Source organism: Glycine soja, chromosome 17, assembly GCF_004193775.1.
Source record: "Glycine soja cultivar W05 chromosome 17, ASM419377v2, whole genome shotgun sequence".
Taxonomy (NCBI): Eukaryota; Viridiplantae; Streptophyta; class Magnoliopsida; order Fabales; family Fabaceae; genus Glycine; species Glycine soja.
Genome location: NC_041018.1, coordinates 4,505,247 through 4,520,785, shown reverse-complemented (window position 1 = coordinate 4,520,785; position 15,539 = coordinate 4,505,247). Strand labels below are relative to the sequence as shown.

Here is a 15,539-nt window from a genome sequence, read left to right as displayed (position 1 = left end):
TTATAAAATGATGTAGAATTATTCTAATTTCTATACAATGTTGGTATAAAATTCTGTACACTATTAATTAATAGAAAATCGTTGTTAATATGAATTTTAATTTAATCTATGTTCATCAACTGTTAAATACGTTTACCCAATAAACATATATATTTTAATTAATCTATTATATAAAATCAAATGCCCACGTGACATGAATAAGCTCTGATTAGAAAAAAAGAATATAAGCTCCTGTGTTATCCTTATTGATTGGATTTCATTTCAATAATCATGCCTAGTATATCCAAACTCCTCTGCCATGTCTGTTCCGGAATCATGATCATCTCCTACATACATGAAATTGAAACAAACCACGTCAGCAGCAGCATCTTGTGATTTTGAAACAAGCCAATGAAAAACCATCGTTTTCTTTTCATTATTTTCTTGTACTTCTCATATTTATATTTCATTTACATCGAAAACTTTCCATATTTTGATGTCAATGTGGTCCTTATTTCTTCCAGCCAAAGCACTATTAAGCAAAATTTTGCCAGGTGGTATACTGCTATTCTTAAAGCCGGATTGATTAAAACAAATTTTCCATATGCCTTTTTCTTCTTCTTCTTCTTTTCTTTTTGCAACTTACAAAAGTTAAGATTATTTGGGTAGTGGGGCAAAAGGATTCAGTTTCACCCGATAAATCATTTCCAAGTGTTATGCTGCTATTCACAGTCACATTGTGGACGTGTTCCATGTTTCAAGTTTCAAACATGATTTCATTCAGTTTAGAATCACAGAAACTGTTACTTCATGCTGAAGATGACGTACCTATCTAATCTTCATGGGATTGAAGTATTATCCCTTCTGGAAACAATCATTCTACCCTCTTAATATGTTCTACAATTAACAATATTTTTTTTTCAAAACGAAACAGGGTCTAATATAATTTGATTTGATATAGATACTTTTAAAATTGGTGTGAAAGCACAACTATTTTAAAATTGATGACATACGTATATCATACATATACCAAATACTGGTACACATACGACTATCTATGTGATATGTATCACAATTTGACCGTGTTTCCTATTTTTAAACCTCTAATATACTTTGATTTTTAGATATTGAAGAAGGAATCATCATCATAATGTTAATCTAAAGAAAACAACTTGTCGATTAACCAACATCGTTATATTATTGTTTCTCTCTAATCTCTTACAAAATCTATTGAAAAAAAATATAATTATACTTGCACCCAAGTTTATATAAAGTTTGATACATGTTTAGATTAGTTTTTTTAAGAATAAAACAAAATTAAACACTCCTTATCACAGTTCTAAATACGTCAATTTATGATATGCTAAAGTGACTTTTCAAGATATGTTTTAGTAAACTTTCAATGATTACTATGCACATAAATAAAATAAAGTGTTCAAAAAATGAATATAAAATCAAAAGAGTTTGTCACGAATAAATTTAAATATATTATCTAATTAAAAGTTTGATTCTTGAAGATGATTTCGTTACAAACATCTGCATTGGTAATCGCTTTATCTTGAATGAGATTAAAGCATAAAAACAGGAGAGATAAATGAAATAAAAACATTACTATTCAGAAGAACAAAAATAAAACCAAAATTGTTAGTACTACCTATTCCTGTTTAAATTTTTGTAACATCCATTTACCAAACTGTAGCAAGCATAGCCCGACAGACAGTAATTTAAATCGGTAATTTCTGCTAAGCTAAATCTATTTGGAGATCACATGAAGATTCTTCTTCTTCTTTTTTTTTTCTTGTATATAAGCCGAGCATATTTGCTTCCATGCTACATTGACCAGTTGAGACACACACACATACACATTGGCTACACAGAATTGGCAACAGTGCCTATGATTGATTCACCAAGGAATCTGATTTTCCCAAAGAGCAAACCAATGTTTTGTTTTTCGTTTCAGTTTCTGCCACCACAATTACTTGTACAATAAAACCACACACAAAGAGAGAAAGGAAAAGAGAGAGAGAGAGAGAGAGAGAGAGAGAGAGATTCATAGAATGGGAATGGCAACATAACAAGAAGCTTAGCAAACCGTTGGTGGCGCTTGGGGTGGCAATTGGCGGCGACTGGTTCCACCAATCAACATTGGGAATCTGAGACCCAATTTCAATTTCAAACCAATATCTCAATCAAACTTCACCTATTTAATCCTTCCAACTCATGCACTTTCAACATGTTCACACAGCTTCAGGGTCTTAGAAAGTTCTGATCTTTCACCTTATTCCTCTTCAGTTACAGGTTTCGTTTTTTTTGGCCTTAAACTCTTGTGGGGTTTGACATTTGGATTCAAACTCAAGGTCTTTTGCCTCATCTTGTTATGGCCTTTTTTTTTTTGTTTCTTTACAACTTGGGGTGTTTTGTGTGTGTTCTTCTTCTTCTTCTGATCACCAGTTCTTGTTTATTTTTCTCGATTTGAGTAACTGGTTACAACTTATCTGCGATTAAATGATCAGGGTCTTAAGCATCATACCCTGACTTTTTCGTTTTTGCTCAATTCATCAAGTGATTCATGATTCAATGTTATTTCTTCTACGAGTACTATCCATGTAATGAATGCTCCACTCTTTGCCAATTCGTATAATGTTTGGCACTGCTTCATCCTGCCTTGATTTCAAGTATTTGATCAATTGTCGTGCTCATTTTCTTTACGGGTCAGCATTTTTCTTCTCTTAATATGATCGAGGTTATTGAGTAATAATATTTGAACAATGGATAGAAGCAACATTAATCTTCATTGCTAAGTGCAATTTCTGTCCAATCGTTGTCCTTTTTATGCAGAATTTGTGTTTGTGTTGGAATGGTTCAATCTAGACTATCACTATAGGATTAACTTGAATGTAACTTGATCCCATTTTGTGCTTAATTTTCAGGATTGGTACATAATATATCAGTATGCGGGATAGTGAGAAGAAGTTAAACAAAAAAGGATCTAAAAAATCCAGTCCTTTGAAGGTGCGTAAGAAGGGCCAAGGGAAGAAGGAAAAAGTGAAAGTGGGATCAAAATCTCACACAAAAAATGCTGGCACTGATATATCAAGGAAGAGAGTTATCTCTTCTCTCAAGGTCAAAGGGCCACCTAAGGATTCTTCAGATAAGAAATTGATTATTGGAAAAAAATTGCCTATCAAGAACAAAAAATCTTCACAGAAGCCATCCTCAAAGTTACAAGGCAAAAAAGCTTCTCTTAGCTCTAGAAAAGAGGGGGGAGATGCTGATGGGGCGGTAAAGCTTCCCAAAATGAAGAGGAAGAGAAAGAAGAAAAGGCAAAGGAATAATGTGGATCTTGATGATCCTTCACGCCTGCAGAGGAGAACGAGGTATCTTTTAATTAAAATGAAGCTAGAGCAGAACCTTATTGATGCTTACTCTGGAGAAGGTTGGAAAGGTCAGAGGTATGGGATACTTTTTAATTGATTTTTGCTATTGTTATTATAAGAAAGGCATGCTCTATGTCACTTGAAATTTATCACATGAAAAATTTAGGGGACTATATCATTTAAAGGAATTATAAGTATATAAATGGCTGGTTTATTTAGTATTACTTAAATTGAATTTGGTGATATCAGGAATTTTTATGTACTCATTTAAGTTGAATTTATGTTTTCCAAATTGGTATAGTATGCTGCTATATGGTTGATTATAAACCAGGATGGTTTTCTTTCTCCGAACATTTTTCATGGATAACAGCTTGCGGCAATGCAGTGTGATCTTATCTCAAAACAATTATTAGCTATTTTAACCCAACACTAGCCCTTGACAAATAGCACCGTGGCTCATCATTACTCTTTTTTTGCATTGATGGAAATTCCTTTCACAGTCGAGAAAAGATTAAGCCAGAAAAGGAGCTTCAAAGAGCAAGGAAGCAGATTTTAAAATGTAGACTTGGTATTCGTGATGTCATTCGCCAGTTGGATTCTCTTGGTTCACTGAGTAGCATTGAAGATTCTGCCATTGCTCCAGATGGATCTGTTTACCATGAACATGTGAGAAAGTATCAACACTTTGAATACTTCATTGCATTTAAATGTTTTCTGTACTCTTTCCATTTTAATACCTGTGAGCCTGCTTCACATCTTATCTTATTTTGCTAGGGATTCATTTTCTGAAGTTGTATGGAGTGACAAGGCTCAACATATTAAAAACTGTATATTCACTTTTCTATTTTTCTACATTTAGATATTCTGTGTAAAGTGCACTGTGCGTGAAGAGCTTCCAGATAATGATATTATACTATGCAATGGTACATGCAAGCGTGCTTTTCACCAAAAATGTCTAGATCCTCCTTTGGACACTGAAAATAGTGAGTTCCCTAAGATGCTTTTCAAGGTTTCTGTTAAGATGCAACCTCCTGTGCATTGACTTCATTAATAAAATTGCAGTTCCTCCTGGAGAGCAGGGCTGGTTTTGTAAATTTTGTGAATGTAAAATGGAAATACTGGAGGCAACGAATGCTCATCTTGGAACTCACTTCTCCTTGCACAGTACTTGGCAGGTTTTTATCCATATATATCACCATATTAGAATTTTATAAAATATGAGTGCACAAGTGTGTGTGTGTGTGTGTGTATGAGAATGTACTCTCAATTTTCTCTTCAACTATTAATCATTAGACTTTGTTTTCTAAACTGTACTCCTCACTTTAAAGAATTCAAATCCATATATTCCTATTGGTTCAATTAATTCCTTTCTACCATAATTTAAGGATGTATTCAAAGAAGAGGCTGCTATACCTGATGGTGAGACTGCATTACTGAATCCTGAAGAAGAATGGCCATCTGATGATTCTGAAGATGATGATTATGACCCAGAGAGGAAAGAAGACAGCCACAATATCAACACAGAAGGAGCAAATGATAGTGCATCTGAGGATTTAACCAGTTCTACCAGTCTGTGTTCTTCTGATGGTGAATCTTCTCCAGTAGATGGTGTCAGTCATGAATATTTTTCTGTCAAAAGCAGCATAGATTCTGATGAGTCTGAGGACAAAGCCTGTGGCTGTAGGCAGCGAAAAGCTGTTGACTACAAGAAACTTTATGATGTAAGTATATAAAGTTGTCTTTCATAAAAGCAAATTAAAATCCTGAATTTTAAAGCTACAACTTCCGTGGTGGTATGGAAGTTAAGTTACTGACCCAATGTTGATTATCTTAAACTTTAAGGCTTTCATTTTACCAGTCTTTTTACAGACACACTGTTGCTCTTTCTCACTGGAAATATAATCTTGATATCTACTTTTATGAATTGGGTTGGTAAATATGTGTCTCCTTTGTAGGCTTTAGTGTATTGATTTAAAACCTGTATTACCAAATAGATGTACCACTTACCCTTGGATGTGATGTAGACAGATAATCATTATGCATGGAAATACTACTAAAAAATAGAGTTCATGATTTTTTTTGCTGTCCTAATTTGAGAATAGTTTTGATCATGCAAAAGAAGTTTCATCCTAGTTCATCTTTTCAGGAAATGTTTGGGAAGGATGCTCCTGCATATGAACAATTGAGTGAAGATGAAGACTGGGGTCCTGGCAAAAGAAAGCGAAGAGAAAAGGAGTCTGATGCTGTTGATTCTCTTATGACTTTGCATGAAAGTGAGTATATGCACCCCAATAATGAGCACCTCGACATGACAAGAAAAAATTCTTCAAGCATAAAGATCAAAAGGCATTGTTTTAGGATTCCACATGATGCAGTTGAGGTACTACCAGAAACTCTTGGTCATTTTATTTATAAAGGAGTTTTATGTGCTTTAATTTATCTCCCTTCTATCTTCTTATGAAATGAGCCAGAAGCTTCGCCAAGTGTTTGCTGAGAACGAACTTCCTCCAAGATCTATAAGAGAGGGTCTTTCAAAAGAGCTGGGACTTGACACTGAGAAGGTGATGACTTTTGTCTATCTTCATTTGAATTTGCTTATGAAGCTGTATTTTCTTTTCATGCACACTATCTTGGTCCCCATATTTATTCCAATTACTTTTGTCTTGATCTTTTTGCATGTCTCAAAACTCTTTACTTGTTCAGACTTTCGGTTACTAACTTGTGCTAGAAAATGCAGGTCAGCAAATGGTTCAAAAATGCACGTTACTTAGCACTTAAAAACAGAAAGGTTTGGTGCCACATTTTGATCTCTCATTGTCCAATTTATGCAAGTTTATTTTGTCTTCCTCTATTTTTACCAGAAATTATCCCATGTGTAGCTCTTTGCATAACTGCCATCCCTTCTATACATCATCTAGTTGTTTATAAAAGTGTTTAAACTTTACTTTCTCTGCTTGTAAAATTTATCTTGATCAATGTCTGGCTTTGACTTAAAGAGCTGTGGTAAGTTTAGATTGCAATAACTAACATCATTTAATATGCATTGCCTGATAATTAAAAACAGATAGATGCCTTGTAAGTTATATGATAAAAATTCTTATCTTTATGCCTTGTAAATTATACATACTTTTGGAAGATACTTCCTTTTTGTGTCACACAGTCAGAAATTGTCTAGCCCATGGAATTTGCAATGAACTCTAATTTGAGTGGATTTTGTTCAGTATCAAGCAGAAGGAGGAGCAGATCAGCTTCAGAGTATCACTTCTACAAAGAACTCCAGATTACAAAATCAGGAGATTTTCGATCTTCTGAAATCAAAGACCTCTAAAATTACTACGACACATTTCCAGAAGGATGTTAAAAATGTCAATGGAAGAAAGAAAACAAAGTCATCTAACAAGAAAAGACAACCAGAAATTCCTCCACCTCCAGGAGAAAATGGCAACATGGTGCTTTTCTAATAGTGTCCTGTTCTATAAGCATTGCATGCTTGAGAAGTAGTAGTAAACAAGGCAAATAAGAGTTTCAAAGAGAGCATTTTTTTCTCAGTCACTTGAAGAAAGGAGGGCCCATGTTTGTTAACATTTTTCATTATATAATTTTCTGCACTTGTAACTGTTTTGGATTGAGAAGAACCCAGTTAACAAGTTTTCACTTTTCTTTCCCCTTCAGGACTTTATGGAGATCAGTGATGATGTGAGCTTGAAGAAACTGTTAAAGAAAAGAAAGAAGAGGTTGATAAGTTTTACATTTGAAGGAGACTCTCAGGCGGCAGAGTTGGAATTTGAAAGGCTAAGCAAATTGAAGACTAAAGTAGATAGTATGAAGCAAAAATTAACTGCAATTCAAAATTCCAGAGTTAAGGATTCAAATGAACCCCATTCTAGTGAACCATCCATTGTATATGTACCCACAGCAGTGTTACGGGAAAAGGTTGAATGATAACTTTTATTGAAAAAATGCAAAGCAGGGGAATACATGATTTGTAGTTAGTTCCTGTCTCACCTTGTATTATTCAAAGAAAGGAACTGTTTTGAAGTTAATGATATTATACCTGTCTCACTTCACTTGGTAATATTAAATATTAATAATATTGGCTTGCTCAAAGCTACCTTCAATATGAATGATACTTCTGCGCGGTGTTGTAATTCCATAGAAACAAGACATTGCACGTTGACTTAGTCAAAGCCCTTCACCCACACATAGCAAATATAATTAATTATAAAATCGTACGGAACTTGGTTTTTTACTAACAAAACTTGTACCCTTTCGTGGGAGTTCATAAGCGATGTAACATGAAGAAGAGAACAAGAAAAATGTTTCACTGGCTACTGCTTGTGCTCAGCTTCAAATCAAACAGATGGTTAGTGTGTTTATGGTAGCAGTGCGTCATGGGTAACATGTGTAATGTGTAAATTGCTTTTATTTCTGCAGTGTGAATGAAGTAAAAGTTATATTGCTTCCAATTTTTCACAGAAAGGAAACCCACTGCCAAACCTGTAAGTAATTGAAAGATTAAATTAATGTCCGGTTAAAATATAAGTACATCCATGTAGCTTAACCTTTGAATGCATTTCAGAATACACCTTGGAACTTTGGTTGTTTTCCGAGAATCTCAGACAAAAAGCAATAATCGACACTGACGAGTTGTATGGGCGATGTCACCAAAGAACATGAGTTACGTATAGAACTGTAAAATTTTAGGTAGATCCTGTAGATATTGATATTACCTTCAAAAGTCTGCAAATAAATCTACCATCATTATGTTAAAAAAGTGATCTTGATCGTCTAAAATTTGTTCGTATTTTATATAACACACTACCTAAAGATTTTAAGAATGATGGCAAGAATAAGGTACATTAGTAGTATAGGTTGAACGTGCAAATCCCCGAATAGACCATATCAACATAACTATGAATTACGTACTGCGTATACAAAAAATGGAAACTCACTGCACCTTCAGAAAACAAATATTTAACAAAATTGAAAAGCTTAAATTCCGTTTGGCAATTAGCATGAACTTAATCCAGTAAGATTCATTTCAAACGGCAACCCCTGATTCATCTTTCAAATCATACATTAATAATCAATACATGAAGTTGATTTTTCGAATTAAAAAGCCCTGTATGGCATTCAATAACAGCTTCAACCTGCCCAAAATGCTACGGTAGCACAGATCCTCAGGCCATGACTGATAACCATATCAGTAACTGTCAGCAAATATTAGAAGACAAAAAACAAATTCAAACCACAGGATTAGTAACAAACAACTTTCAGCCACAAGTAATTAAAAACCTTGTACACAAATAATGAGAAGCAACATATATATATATATATATATATATATATATATATATATATATATTGAAATTGAACTTCATGCCACCAACCTGGTTATATACAAATTAAACTTCATGCCTGACGTGCTAGAGGCCTGTGTGGCTTTGGAGCTGACAAGAAATTAAAATAGCATAAGTACTATTACGATGGACTAATATGGGCCACATATCAACAATATCTGAAAGCTTTAGAAGGTTATGTGCAAGTTAGAACAGATAAAAATAACTTACCATTGGGATTTCCTTGCTCATAGAATGTTCGAAAGAGAAGAACAGCTTCTGATGCCATTATACCTCCAGTACATTTGAAACACTTTCCGGGTGAAACTTCACTATCAATTAGAAGAAAAATAAGAATTAATTATTTACATACATTAGTGGATGTAGCGAACAAAAGATTGCAAGATGTAACAATAATTTAACTAACAAAGTAAAAATAATAGTAGTAAATAACTTGCACCCAACAAAATAATAATAATAAAAGATCAAGATAAGGCTTGCAAAGATGGTGCTGAGTTAGGAGACATACTTATTGAGCGGTGTGGTGTTACTTAAATGCAATGACAGTATCGATCCACAGCCTCCAAATTTATCATTTGAACAGCCATAAAATACTTCCTTTATACCTGAAATAATACCCAAAGAAATGAATTAGAAAGGACAGTATAAAGAGTGCAAGTGTTATAAATCGATCAACTGAAGACTTGAAGGAGCATACCTAAAATTGATAAAGCAGATGCACACATTATGCATGGTTCACAGGTAACATAAAGGCTGCAGTTTGAGAATTTTTCAGCAACTTCAGACATTGAAAGTCCATGTTTCTGCCACTGCCCGAGAAGCACATCTACAGCTTCCATTTCTGCATGCCTTGTAGCCTGTAAAAAAGTAGTGAATGATGATAACGGAAATTCTATCCAAGAAAAATAAACTTACAAAAGCCAAATTTCATAAAAGGTTTAAGTAGACGAGTAAAGCATTAGTTAAAAACAACAAATAGATTATTAAAGGAGCAGCTAAATATAAAACAGAAAAGAGGTGATTGATGAAATTACATTTCGTGTCTGGGTAGTTCGATTCCTGCCTGAGGCTATAACCTTGCCATCCTCAACAATTACACATCTGGCAACAAATACAATAGGTGGCATAAAGAGAGTAAAGCATAGCAGCAATAATGCTCCAATGAAGTGTTCAAATAAATAGTATGAAATTGTGAAGGAAACTTACCCAACAGGCACTTCAAGAACATCCAAAGCTAACTTTGCCTGTCACATAAAGTAGAGCAATAGGGTAAGAATGAAGATTTGAACGTAGAGTGAGTAGTGAGTACATGGTGTATGTAAGGAAATAAACATATTTTCAGAGCATTACCTGTTGTATGGCGAGCTCCATGAATGTAAGGGTTTCGGGTGAGGACATCTTGAGAACAAAGAGGGAAAAATCAATTTTAAGATAAGTGTATTCAATAAGATTTGTTTCTCAAGAGAAAATATATTTTTTAAAATAAAAACAGTTTAGAAAAACAGATTGAGAAGTTATCTTTTTTTTTTTTTCTAGCCTAGTTTTTTGGTAATTGTTTTTGTGGGGCAGGCTCAGGCACAGCTGGGTCTCATTGCTGGGTTCAGTAGGAACGGGAGAAGGCCAGTGCTCCGGCGGCGTCGAGTGGAGGAGGCCCTTCTGGTTCAGCTTCGGAAGGGTTCAGTCTGTGGTGGTGTTGAGGTTAAGGGGAAGGATGTGACAATTTTTAGGGATTTGGGTGGGATGAAGAATGTTAAGGAGGAACTGAATATGTTGCTCTTGCCGATCTACCATCCCCATGTGGCTAACTAGACTGGCTCATGCTATCGCTAATGAAACTCGACTCCCTTTTTATTCCATTTCAGTTACCCAAGTGGTCTCTGGATTCTCAGCTAGGTAATTCAATGTTAAAAGAATTTCAGAATGCTTGTACATGGTTTGGCTGGTTATAATCAATGAGTCATTACTATTTCCTTCAGGTGAATCTCAAGAAAATATTAGAGACCTTTTCTCTAAAGCATACAGGACTGCTCCATCGATCATATTTATTGATGAGGTTGATGCAATTGCTTTGAAAAGAGAGAATCTATCACAGATGGAGCTACTAATAGGCCCCATGCCATTGACCCCGCCCTTAGAAGACCTGGAATATTTGATTGTAAGATTTTAATTGGCAGGCCCTATGAATCTTCCAGGGAGGAAATCCTTTCCGTGATCACTTGCAATGTTAAACTTCAGGGTCCGACTGATCTACCTAAGATAGCTAAATCTACAAAAGCATTTACTGGCTCTGATTTGAAAAGTTTGATCGAGCATGCTGGTAAATTGGCGATGAGGAGAATAACATATCCAGAGGACTGCTTTAGGGAACCTTTCTTGCCAGAAGAAGTGGACAAGGCTGCCATCAAAATGTCTGATTTGGAGGTTCTCTAGATTTGTTTCATTAATATTATTATTAGACCTATATTGTAAGTTGCCCCGTCACATTTGTTATTTGTTAATACCAATATTTGCTATCCTATGTTTAGGACAGATTTATTCAAAAAGTAGAAGAGGAATTTTTAAACAATACTAATGTTGAACTTGGTGTCATTCCTTCTAGGATGTGGGTAATCCTTTCAGATCTTCACTGTCAATTGCTGCCTCTTCTAAAGATTCCATTTACTAACATCATAAGTCATAATGTAGCTTGGTGATGAATGTGCAGAGTTAGAGGTGTGTATGAACTGCATCTTTGGTAGGAACTAGGAACTAGGAAGCAAATATATAGTAAAACAACCATTAATGGAGTTCAGATATGCAAACCTAATTTCAGGAATTGATGTACAGAAAGTCAATGCTATGAAATAAAACATAAACGTCAATGATAGACTCATAGTGTATGAAAGTGTAATGCTTACTTGCTTTGTTATGCCAATTGTCAAATAGTTATAAATGCACTCCTTTATGGACAATATGCAGCTTCTAACAAGCTTTATAGTGATCATATACATGAATTTCACATGCATCAGACTTCCTGACTTCTGTTAGACTGGAATATATATATATATATATATATATATATATGGTAGTGTTTATTTTTGTAAGTTTGTGTGTGTGTGTGTGTGTGTGTATGAGGGCAGTCTATAGGCAAGTGAATTGATAGATATATGTGAGAAAGAAATCTCATGGGATCCATGGCAGTTAGGGTACTGGCAGCAGCAATATGTATAGGTTTTTGAGGGAGAGTGAGGTGTGATGAGGGAGGAACTAACTGCCATGGATCCCACAGAAATTATTTCTCAAATGTCTATCACTATTTTGTTCACTTGGTTATATGTAACTGTAGAGATGTGACTTGGGGAAAGGATTGATGTAGGATCTAGTATAGTTTATTTATTTTTGTTGCCGGTACAGCTGTACAACTGACACGATTGCAAGATGTATCAAATCCAATTTTATTTCTATTTCTTTCTTAACTCAATTCATTTTGGCCTCTTTTCTCTCTTCAAATTCTTCTATCAATCTAGTTGTCAAAATTTGAGTGAAGAACCTCTGTATCTGATTACATCTATTAGCTTGTTTCTGTCATGTTCCAGAGTATATAGAGCAACCTTACAATTGGATTTGCTCAGTGTTGTTAAATAGCAGCTATAGCGGTGCTATAGCAATATTGCAACTTGCAAGGTAGATCTGCAATAACGACTCTATCTGCTATTACGTCCGCTATGGGTATTGTGGTTGCAGAATGCATGCTGCATCCTCTTGTTGCCTCTGGCAAGTCTCATGCCACTTGAACTTTTGAGTTAATATTATGCCAATTTTTATGCATTTTATTTTTATTTGCATACAACTTAATAATTATACATATATATTTGATTTGATATATATATCATATATTTCAACTGCCAAGCAACTTTCGCTATTTGCCCATGATGCTATCCGCTATATGATATAGTGGATTATTGGTTTTCTGCCATTTTCCACAATCCACAATTGATAGCACTGGATCAGCTTCCTTACCTGTGTAATTCTATACTTTTTACAAAAATCTCTAATAAATAATTTGGTGTGTATTCTCCAATTCTCTTACTATATTTTATTTCCGTACTTTAAAATTTGTTATATTGATTTTTGTCTTTGCTGTTTCATGAATTATTTGGGCAAGTTGTATATCACAGGTTGATCCTAATCAATATTATTTGGAATTGTTCATTTCAGGGTCTTGGGATGGATCTTACAACAAGATTTTTGCTTTATGGACCTCCAGGTTGTGGAAAAACACTGATTGCCAAAGCTGTTGCCAATGCTGCAGTTGCTAGTTTTTGTCATATTAAGGTTTGTCTAAATATTCCATCCTTTTTTTCATTAGTTTTGGTTTTGAACAATGTTCCTCTGTTTATAATAAACCATTCTTAAATGATTTAAATTGTTTTTTATTGAATTGCTAGGGACCTGAACTTTTCTAGATCCATATGTTGGAGTAAGTGAGCAAAAAGTTCGGGCAATGTTCAACGATGCAAAGGCATGTGCACCTTTTATACTATTTTTTTGAGGTTTGTGGTTCTCTCTCCTTAAGAATGTTTGTTAACTCTAATATTTTATCATGGCACAATTGATTGATTTCAATTCTGTAAACTAAAAAAATTCTTGTCTGGAATTCTTTTTCTCTGAACAACTATTCTTTATTATTATTTACAATCTATTTTTGTTGTGTTCCTATATTTATTATACTGTAAATCTCCCTCTCCCACGTTGCTCGTACAGTTATCATTGTGCATTTGTACATGTTTGGAGAAGTCATTTATTGTTTACTTGGTAGACAAGTTATGTGTAAGATTATCCATTGCTAATTGCCTTTATCTATGAAGGGCTTATGAGTTCTCAGTGAATCGATTTTGTAGTACAATTGTTAGCTGGTATGCCTCGCTGTCAGTTTAATTGTGCATTAAGAATTATTTTTGCCATTTTCAGGTGGATGGGTTACTGAACGATTATTGAACCAGGTCAAATAATTACAGAAAGTTTTATATGGAAATGTACTTGGTACTTCCTACTCTTCGTAACAACATTAATAAACTGAAACAACTATATGAAATTGCAGTTGCTTATTGAGTTAGATGGCGCAGATCAACAGCAACAAATAGGTACATCTTGTTCGTCATCTCTATTATATTATTTAACTTCACATCTTGCTTCTGTATTCACCTCATTTTTGCAGACCTGACGTAATTGATCCTGCTCTTTTACGGCCTGGCAGGTTTAGTAGACTTCTTTACATTCCTCTCCCAAATCCAGGCCAGCGGGTTTTAATATTGAAAGCTCTTTCAAGAAAGTATCGTGTTGACGCCAGTACGGATTTTAGTGCCATAGGAAGATCGGAAGCTTGTGAAAATATGAGTGGTGCCGATCTTGATTTATTGGTTTGTCTCTTCTCTATTTTGATGCTGCCTGTTTCATCCTGATTTTAGTAGTAGTGCAAGTGGTTTGAATGAGGGTAGGATTGTATAAGAACAATGGGGAGTAAATTTGGGGATTAACAGGTTTCGTGTCTATTCAGATGGAAGAAGCTGCAATGACTTTTGTTAAAGGGAATGGGGCCTCAAATGATGGTATCAAGCCATGCCATTTAGAAGTAGCACTAACTAGAATCTTTCCCTGTGTCTGAAAAGGTATGGCTCATTCTGCTAAATTTTTTCTGCATTTGAGATCTGTTATGTTACTTCCTTCCACCTTTTTAATTGAATTTCCTCTCAATTATTGTATTTTTTTCTTAGGAAGGTGACACCTTTAATTTCCTAGTCTTTGTCTCGTACAAAGACATATGGGTGGGGGGTTTTCAAATCAGATGTCAAATTAATTAATATATAGGGGTGAGGACATCATGACATAGCTAGAAGAGAACAACATGAAGGGCAGGTGCTTGTTTTGGGCAACAGATGTTGAGACACACTGTGACGAGCCAGAGGCTGTAATTGCAATGGTGAAGCATTAATATTAATTTTGTATGCTTAGGATAGATAATTATGGAAACTGACGTGTGCTAATGGATGTTACGCGTACTGTATGGAGAAGCTGATTCAAAAAAGCCAATTGTGGGATACGTAGGCTTCTTTTTTTTGGTAGCTCAACGCCTACTTTTACAACTCAACGTTACTCCAAGGAAATTAAGTTTTGAGCAGACAGAGGTAGCTCTAGCTGGAGGAATTAATTAAGATTAGATGTATTTATAATGTGTTGAGATAATCCCAACAAGAACGTCACTGTGAAAGTAGTGTGATGGCTTCCCATGGATGTTTCAATGAGTATGATGCATGTTTAATGAACAAGTGCATAAAAATGAATTGAAAGGCAACAAAAGTTGGTACAATCCCTACTACCTACACCATGCATGATGCATCTGGTCTCATATTTACAGTGCTGAAGGTACAGATTAATGTACCAGTTTGCGGTTTTTTCTATATCTGAAAAAAGGTGTACCGATCGTTGCACTTTGATGTTGTTGTCGTTGTCTTCATTCAACGTCGCTAGTGGTTGCAGTGATGTGGCGGTGGTGCGGTGTAGTTGATTGTCGTTGTGATGTGGTGGTTCATCGATGTTGTGTGGTGGGTCGTCGGTGCAGTGTTCCTCCACGCGGGGATGCTAGTGTCGTACCCAGGGATGTTGTCATACCCTTAAATTACATCATATAAGTTACAATTTGATATCTTAAATTTTTTAATTACAGAAATAAAAGGTTTATCTCAAATATTAAGCATGAAAAAAATGTTCAAAGATCATTTGGTGACTAAAAAAATAACTAAATTAGCAACTTTATTGGTTAAATTAATATATGATTTTATTCAGG

General features: G+C 34.8%; 2 protein-coding genes and 1 long non-coding RNA gene across 7 annotated transcripts; 2 read left to right on the top strand and 1 right to left on the bottom strand.

Moving 5' to 3' along the window:
• Nucleotides 1-1,626: 1,626 nt before the first annotated feature.
• On the top strand, nucleotides 1,627-7,474 carry LOC114393912 (pathogenesis-related homeodomain protein-like). Of its 4 annotated transcripts, none has more exons than XM_028355415.1 (11): nucleotides 1,627-1,711; nucleotides 2,910-3,431; nucleotides 3,857-4,022; nucleotides 4,216-4,339; nucleotides 4,419-4,531; nucleotides 4,742-5,077; nucleotides 5,503-5,736; nucleotides 5,828-5,917; nucleotides 6,094-6,144; nucleotides 6,578-6,805; nucleotides 7,029-7,474. In XM_028355415.1, the coding sequence occupies exons 2-11, from the start codon at nucleotides 2,932-2,934 to the stop codon at nucleotides 7,296-7,298; spliced, it is 2,112 nt and encodes a 703-aa protein (XP_028211216.1). In that variant the 5' UTR covers nucleotides 1,627-1,711; nucleotides 2,910-2,931; the 3' UTR covers nucleotides 7,299-7,474. The 4 variants fall into 4 exon arrangements, 3 of the variants coding, with proteins under 3 accessions (XP_028211216.1, XP_028211214.1, XP_028211215.1); XR_003662622.1 differs by lacking the exon at nucleotides 1,627-1,711 and adding an exon at nucleotides 1,755-2,277 and having other exon boundaries at nucleotides 6,578-6,929; nucleotides 7,029-7,159; XM_028355413.1 differs by lacking the exon at nucleotides 1,627-1,711 and adding an exon at nucleotides 1,757-2,277 and having other exon boundaries at nucleotides 7,029-7,423.
• A 775-nt stretch (nucleotides 7,475-8,249) lies between these two features.
• On the bottom strand, nucleotides 8,250-10,184 carry LOC114393913 (tRNA-specific adenosine deaminase TAD2-like). Of its 2 annotated transcripts, none has more exons than XM_028355416.1 (8): nucleotides 10,067-10,184; nucleotides 9,923-9,960; nucleotides 9,751-9,817; nucleotides 9,414-9,573; nucleotides 9,225-9,321; nucleotides 8,927-9,027; nucleotides 8,747-8,806; nucleotides 8,250-8,566 (listed from the first exon to the last, which is right to left on the bottom strand). In XM_028355416.1, the coding sequence occupies exons 1-7, from the start codon at nucleotides 10,112-10,114 to the stop codon at nucleotides 8,769-8,771; spliced, it is 549 nt and encodes a 182-aa protein (XP_028211217.1). In that variant the 5' UTR covers nucleotides 10,115-10,184; the 3' UTR covers nucleotides 8,250-8,566; nucleotides 8,747-8,768. The 2 variants fall into 2 exon arrangements, with proteins under 2 accessions (XP_028211217.1, XP_028211218.1); XM_028355417.1 differs by having other exon boundaries at nucleotides 8,250-8,547.
• Nucleotides 9,569-15,449, top strand: LOC114393914. Its single transcript, XR_003662624.1, has 9 exons — nucleotides 9,569-9,985; nucleotides 10,286-10,609; nucleotides 10,693-13,030; nucleotides 13,144-13,248; nucleotides 13,667-13,698; nucleotides 13,797-13,839; nucleotides 13,953-14,115; nucleotides 14,253-14,364; nucleotides 14,470-15,449. It is a non-coding gene; the product is annotated as an uncharacterized LOC114393914 (long non-coding RNA).
• Nucleotides 15,450-15,539: the final 90 nt, after the last annotated feature.